Source organism: Physella acuta, unplaced genomic scaffold, assembly GCF_028476545.2.
Source record: "Physella acuta isolate Inbredline_101_S28 unplaced genomic scaffold, ASM2847654v3 ptg001283l, whole genome shotgun sequence".
Classification (NCBI taxonomy): domain Eukaryota; kingdom Metazoa; phylum Mollusca; class Gastropoda; family Physidae; genus Physella; species Physella acuta.
This window is the reverse complement of record NW_026732798.1, coordinates 139,271-145,880: the sequence shown is the minus strand read 5'-3', so window position 1 is coordinate 145,880 and position 6,610 is coordinate 139,271. Positions and strand designations below refer to the sequence as shown.

At 35.1% G+C, this 6,610-nt stretch overlaps 1 protein-coding gene across 1 annotated transcript; it reads right to left on the bottom strand.

Annotated features, from left to right (window-relative positions):
- Window positions 1-196: 196 nt before the first annotated feature.
- LOC131957975 (glycoprotein-N-acetylgalactosamine 3-beta-galactosyltransferase 1-like) lies at window positions 197-6,575 on the bottom strand. Its single transcript, XM_059322851.1, has 6 exons — window positions 6,058-6,575; window positions 5,052-5,193; window positions 2,349-2,484; window positions 1,501-1,622; window positions 855-1,110; window positions 197-362 (listed from the first exon to the last, which is right to left on the bottom strand). Exons 1-6 carry the CDS (start codon window positions 6,275-6,277, stop codon window positions 213-215), a joined length of 1,026 nt encoding a protein of 341 aa, XP_059178834.1. The 5' UTR covers window positions 6,278-6,575; the 3' UTR covers window positions 197-212.
- Window positions 6,576-6,610: the final 35 nt, after the last annotated feature.

Genomic DNA, 6,610 nt, shown 5'->3' with positions numbered 1-6,610 from the left:
AAGGATGAATAAACTGGCAGCTTGGTTAAATAAATAAACAAAAATATATTTTTAAATAATCAACTCAACCAATTTTTCTATAATTTTATATTTTTAAAAACTTTATTTGAAACATACATATCTATCACACACAATAAACAAACATATTAAACATTCAGACTATTAATACCCAGTCATAGAATGTATATTTCCTAGAATGTATATTTATAAAGCTACACGACAGTTGTTTTGTTATTCAAGATTTGTAATTCTGACATAATTCCGTACGGCCTCAAGTGGTAGACAAAAAACTCCAGTGCGTACATATGTGGTGGACTCACATAATGGAAGCTCACAGCATAGTCACTGATGCTCTCGATACCCTACAGAGAAAACAAATGTTACACATTTAGCTTAGGTTGGGTACTACATTACCAGAGTATGGTGGCTGTCCATAACAGAAGAAATTATAAATGTGTTTAAAGGATGTTGGATTGTATTTATCTTTGTCCACAAAGCATGCAATCACACTTCACGTGAGTAACGATATAAACAGATCAACTCTACTTCATTCACCAGATGACTGAAATAAAATCCATAATATAATTTCGCTAATCACACTCTCATCACCTCTTTATAAATATTTTAACTACACTTATTTCGGACATTATTTTCTAGCAAGCAATGTCTGTTGAATAAACAGTTTTTCTCGTCTAACACTAAGATATGTCAATAATTATTTAAAGATAAGTAGATTATTAATATTGAAGAAACACTGCTTTATTAAATTTAGCTGGGTTTTTTCTAAACAAATGTGCTTATAAATTTTAATCAGTCTCGCTACCTTCTATAAAACATATATTACGTTTAATTACCTGTTTAGCCCCATACGCGTCGTATCTAGAGTACCAGTGCATGTACCGTCCATTCACGTGGGTCTCAGGCTTAAAGACATGGAACCGAGACCGGCCCAGTACGTCATGGGTGTTGCCAGTCCGGACGCCCAGCTTCCACATACAGAATCCCATCTCCACGTCTTCACTGCCGTGGTCCTTGGAGCAGTTCACCTTCTCCGCCCCTTCCCCGAATCTTCTCAGCGCCTCTTTACTCAACACATAACCAGCACCGCCGCTACAGTTTAGAAGAAGAATTATTTTTTTCTTTAACTGTCCCAAACAAAATATACACCATTATAGCGACTCCCTATAAACAGCGAACGATTTATATTAAAAATGAAATTTTAATTTTAAAATCAGAAGTCACAAATATGAGTTGCGTATTTTATTGAATATTCATTCTATCTTACCCGTAGTTTCAATTGCATTTAACTTAATCAACTGCACATTGTTGTTTTTTTTCGTTTCCAACTGACTTGTGGATTTTGTTTTTGTTGAGATGATAACTGTATAGTTAACTGGTATCTCTTCCGATTACCTGATGGTTTACTTAGACAATACACTTACCTGTAGGTTAACCTATGTTATCCACGGACCTTTAGGTTAACTTCGGCTACTCACGTACCTGTAATAGCCCTGCACGACATGTGTTGTGAACAGCTGACCAAAATAAACGGGCTCGCTGGAATTTTCCCCAGAAAGAAAGTACCTCAGATTTTCTATGATCACATACGTATCATCATCCGCCTGGAAATAGAAACAATATGTTGTCGAGACAGGAAGTTCGGTATGTAGTGTTGTACAAAACAAAATCAGTAAGTTGTACAAGTAGAGTTTGTACGGCACATTGTACAATTAACTATACAAAGAAAATAAGTGTGAACATAGAAAGGCGACACAAAGTCGTAGAATTGATTTTACAGGTTTTTTCCCAAAGCATTTAAAACGTGGGCACATGGTAGTTAAATAATGTTTTATCAGTTAAAATTGTATATAATGCACACATAAATTGTCAAAAATATATAATATAACCTAATCCGTTAAGTGGTCGCAGTAAATAATGTAATAAGGTATTTGCTAATTTTACCCCACCCTCGACCACGCATCGTCACAAAAAGCCAGAGCCCATTAAATTGTTAAATTGTTGCATAAACTCCTCTCCCCTGTGCGATATTTTAATATATCAAAGATCTTAAATGAGCTAGATCAATTTCTACTACAATTTATTTTTAAAACAAGTAGGCCTAAACTGCAAAATCCACCTATGCCAAAATTACTTCGTAAAATGCAATAGTCGGACGTGTATATGGATTAGCGCTTTTTCAACCTGCTTAGATATATTGAGAGATCAAACAACCCTTCACCCTATTTTCAACAGGCTTTTACTCATTCCGGAACACAAGATAAAATAAGTGCTAATTTAAACTAAAAAATATCTCAAGAAAACAAAAATGAGTTCTGAATGTTATATACCTTCATGAACCAATCGGCGTCATTGAAATGGTTCTCATAAATGTATCTAAAAGCTTTCATCGTCTTTGCTGTCAGATGGCTTCTACCCTCTGATACGTTCAGTCCAATGGCTGGGAATGTATCGTTGTCAACTGAACTGTGAAAAAGTATAGTATAACATTATTGGTCCTAGTTCTACATTTTGGTACGAATAGAAGATTAAATCCACTTTTTCAACAAAAGCAGAGTTTAAATAATAGACCATTAACCCCAAGCTTTAAACCATTTATAGAACGTTGTTGTATACAGTGTTTCTTCCAGAATTTTTTCTCCGTGGGTACACTTGAAATTTTCGGGGGGGGGGGGGGGCGGACAACAATTTCCTAGGGAGCGGACACTGTCAAAAGTATATATTTCCTATATAAATTCCATTTCGTTTGGGGGGGGGGGGCGGTAGACTTTCTTCGAAGAGATGCCTGTTGTATATACGAAGTCTATCGACTATTTGTTATACTCATGTTATCGTCCCGTTTGTTTTAAAACTTTTCCTTACCCAGCGTTCTAATCCCTTTGTAATTTAATCACACACATGTTTAACTCATGTTTGTATAAGTTATTTTTTTTGTTTCAAGATAATAACCTGAAGATGGTTTTATTCTGATGATAGATAATTCACGACAGCGTCAATGTTGTTATAATTACTACATGACCTATATTGATTTAACCTCTTTCGCCGACTCGCAAACCAGCCGCGGTCAAGTCGATAGGACTATAATTTATTGAAAGAAAGCTTCAGTGTCTTAATATTTAACTGCAGTAACGGTGGGGGCTAGAGTGGGATTATAGCTTATCTCAGTAAACAGGTACAGGGTGTTCGTGATTTGACGTAGGTTGTTAAAACAATACTTTAGTCTTTTCTAGCTGCACTTCATGCCCTGTGTATCAATGTCCTCTGTATCGATGTCCTGTGTATCGATGTCCTCTGTATCAATGTCCTCTGTATCGATGTCATCTGTATCAATGTCCTCTGTATCGATGTCATCTGTATCGATGTCCTGTGTATCAATGTCCTCTGTATCAATGTCCTCTGTATCGATGTCCTGTGTATCGATGTCCTCTGTATCAATGTCCTCTGTATCAATGTCCTCTGTATCGATGTCCTGTGTATCGATGTCCTCTGTATCAATGTCCTATGTATCGATGTCCTGTGTATCAATGTCATCTGTATCAATGTCCTCTGTATCAATGTCCTCTGTATCAATGTCCTCTGTATCGATGTCCTCTGTATCAATGTCCTCTGTATCGATGTCATCTGTATCAATGTCCTCTGTATCAATGTCCTCTGTATCGATGTCCTGTGTATCGATGTCCTCTGTATCAATGTCCTATGTATCGATGTCCTGTGTATCAATGTCATCTGTATCAACGTCCTCTGTATCAATGTCCTCTGTATCAATGTCCTCTGTATCAATGTCCTCTGTATCAATGTCCTCTGTATCAATGTCCTCTGTATCAATGTCCTCTGTATCAATGTCCTCTGTATCAATGTCCTCTGTATCGATGTCCTGTGTACCAAGACCTATTTAACAGTTTCCTTCCCGTTTATCAATGACGTATATATCAGTGTCGTGTTGATATCCGATCAATATAGGGGTTCTTTATGGGAAACTATCGATATTCTGTTACAACATTCTAACTATTATAAGTAAAGTAGTTAGTAAAGTTTGCCTTTCAAACCTGACGGACTATGGGGCAAGTGAAGTAGAGTTCACTTGTTTCTGTGACCTCGGCGTATGAAGAGATAGTTTGGTCAGCTCTATGCCCAGCCGCCTTTACTTTACATAACGTGAGTCAGGTATCCATCAGAGTTGGGGGGACTCAGGGATGGTCTACTGACTTGAACCCGGATTCGAACTCGAGACTTACGGGTTAGCAGTCCAGCTAAACCACTCCGTCCCTAACTATTATACATGTATTAAATATGTCAGATGCCGAAATGTCCAATAATATTACTCGAATCGGTGATCTAAATTAATTTAAAATAAACGAATTTTAAAAAGAAATGTATTCTATAGCTAAGTAGGTCTACTTGAGTTGCAGTTATTTTTAGCAAATAAGTTGAATTGTCTAATATTGTTATACGTGTGCTACTTTTAGAAGAAAATAAACAAGAAAATGTAGGTGTATTTTTTCTACTGTTTTGTAACAAGTGATTTAGTAAAATGAATTATAATGTTGCAGCTGTTAAAATTCGTGACCGAGCTAAATTAGTTACAGTTGATATAGCCTTCTAGGAAAATAGAGCTTAGCAAAAAAGTATTCTATTGATATGTATTGTTAGAGCTGTTAAATTGGCTACTATAAATTTGTTCTATGAGTAAACCTTGATACAGGTGCTAAAAATGTTACAGATGTAACATTTGTTACATGCGTAAAACTTGTGACAGGTGTTAAATTTGTTACTGGTGTTAAAGTTTTGCAGATGTAAAACTTGTTACGGGTGTAAAACTTGTTACATAAGTTAAATTTGTTACATGTGTTTCATTTGTTGCAGATGTAAAACTTGTTATGGGTGTAAAACTTGTTACATGTGTTCTATTAGTTACATGTGTTTCATTTGTTGCAATTGATACGTCTGTTACATCTGTTACCGATGTAAAACTTGTTAAGAGTGTAAATTTGTTAAATTTGTTGCAGGTGTTACGATTGTTACAGTTGATTTACCTGAAAAATAGAACCAACTCACAGTGGCTCGCCCAGGTTTCTTTAACCGCTTTGGCCTTGACATTCAGATTTGTTGGTGACGTCATCACCCAGATCAGAATCCTTACATTTTTAGCGAGCTTGCGAGATACGGAGTCATCATCTAATTGAAAATATTCCGTGCATATATCAATTGTATGCGGTCACCAGTATAACATTTACAACGTTGAAGATTTAGACGAAACATGTGGTCTAAATAGGTTTAATTTCAATCAATGTTTCCCTATACGAAATCGAATTTTACTACTTTTATGAGCTAATTGCAGTGAGGGGGAAAAACTAAAAAATTGAACGCATAATTTTGTTAAAAAACCAAGTGCTGAGCTTCGCGAACTAAGACTTACATTTTTCTTAAACAAAATAGTTGCAAAATAGTTCTCATTTGTTTTTTTAAAAACAACAATTTTCCAAAACCGTAATAAATAAATCATTCAAAGCTAGACAGTGTGTGATTTTATGACTTCATAGCGTTCACTTTCTCCCCACTGTTGATGCTAGGTATTCATTAAAACTGAACAGATCTGTGGAGGTTGTTTTTATTTTAATTTTGTTATAAACTTTTAATTTTATATGATACACTCATATAACATCATATAATTTTCCATAAATCATGTAAACAGTTGAAATCTACTTCATCCGATTTATTAATCATAAATATTGTATTTTAAAAGATAATATAATTATTAGCTGATATTCTTATTATTAAAGGAGGTATTTTCAATCTAAAAGATGGTATAAAAGTTGGTTTTATCATACAAAGAGGTTTTATAACGTATACTATGACTAGATGCAGATGTTGGCGTACATTGAGGACTTAAATATTTTTTTCCTTCCTCTATCCCACTCACAATATAATAAAATATAAGCACATATTTTATACGTCATTCAATGCTAATATGATAAACTATCAACACTTCATTTCATTCTATACTAAATCAACATGATTTTCTGTTTAAAATGCACTCACCTTTATGTTGTGATTTATCATCCTCAATGTTTATACTGGGTATATAGTTGTCAAAACTTGATGGAATTTCTGTAGGAAAATATGAGACCAATTCTCTTTTTGTGTAGATCGATGTGGCGATTGGGAAAACAAGTTTTGAATACGTCGTTACATACACGGCCAGAGTTAGGCCGATGGAGAGGCCGAATAGAAAAGGCCATAACTTTGATTTTAACACCATTGCAATGAAAACAGTTTAAAGTCACAAGTGCTGAGATTTAGTACAAAATGCTGTTCAGATTTCCTCTAATATCAATACAGACAAAAGGTTTTTTTGGGTCCTAAGTGTTTGAATTACACTAAAATAACATACACGAAAACGTATTGTGGAATTTCAAGTTCTGCGCACTATCCAGGCTCCGCGTTACTAGTAAAACATCAAACAATAGCAGCTTGCCATGGTTAATCACTACACAACTTCATCAGCGATGTTTAGAATTCAGACAAGTTTTAGAGCTTCACGCTGATAGAGCAGCTCCTCAGTGTGAGCAGCTGATTATTTTCAATGAACTGA

What these genes read in the sequence shown, in the direction of transcription:
- LOC131957975 (XM_059322851.1), bottom strand. Translation starts at nt 6,277, where the DNA reads ATGGTGTTAAAATCAAAGTTATGGCCTTTTCTATTCGGCCTCTCCATC. An exon ending in ACGCCGATTGGTTCATGAAG is followed by an intron (nt 1,623 to 2,348) that starts GTATATAACATT and finishes TTCTATTTCCAG; the next exon opens with GCGGATGATGATACGTATGT. An exon ending in GTCGTGCAGGGCTATTACAG is followed by an intron (nt 1,111 to 1,500) that starts GTACGTGAGTAG and finishes TCTAAACTGTAG; the next exon opens with CGGCGGTGCTGGTTATGTGT.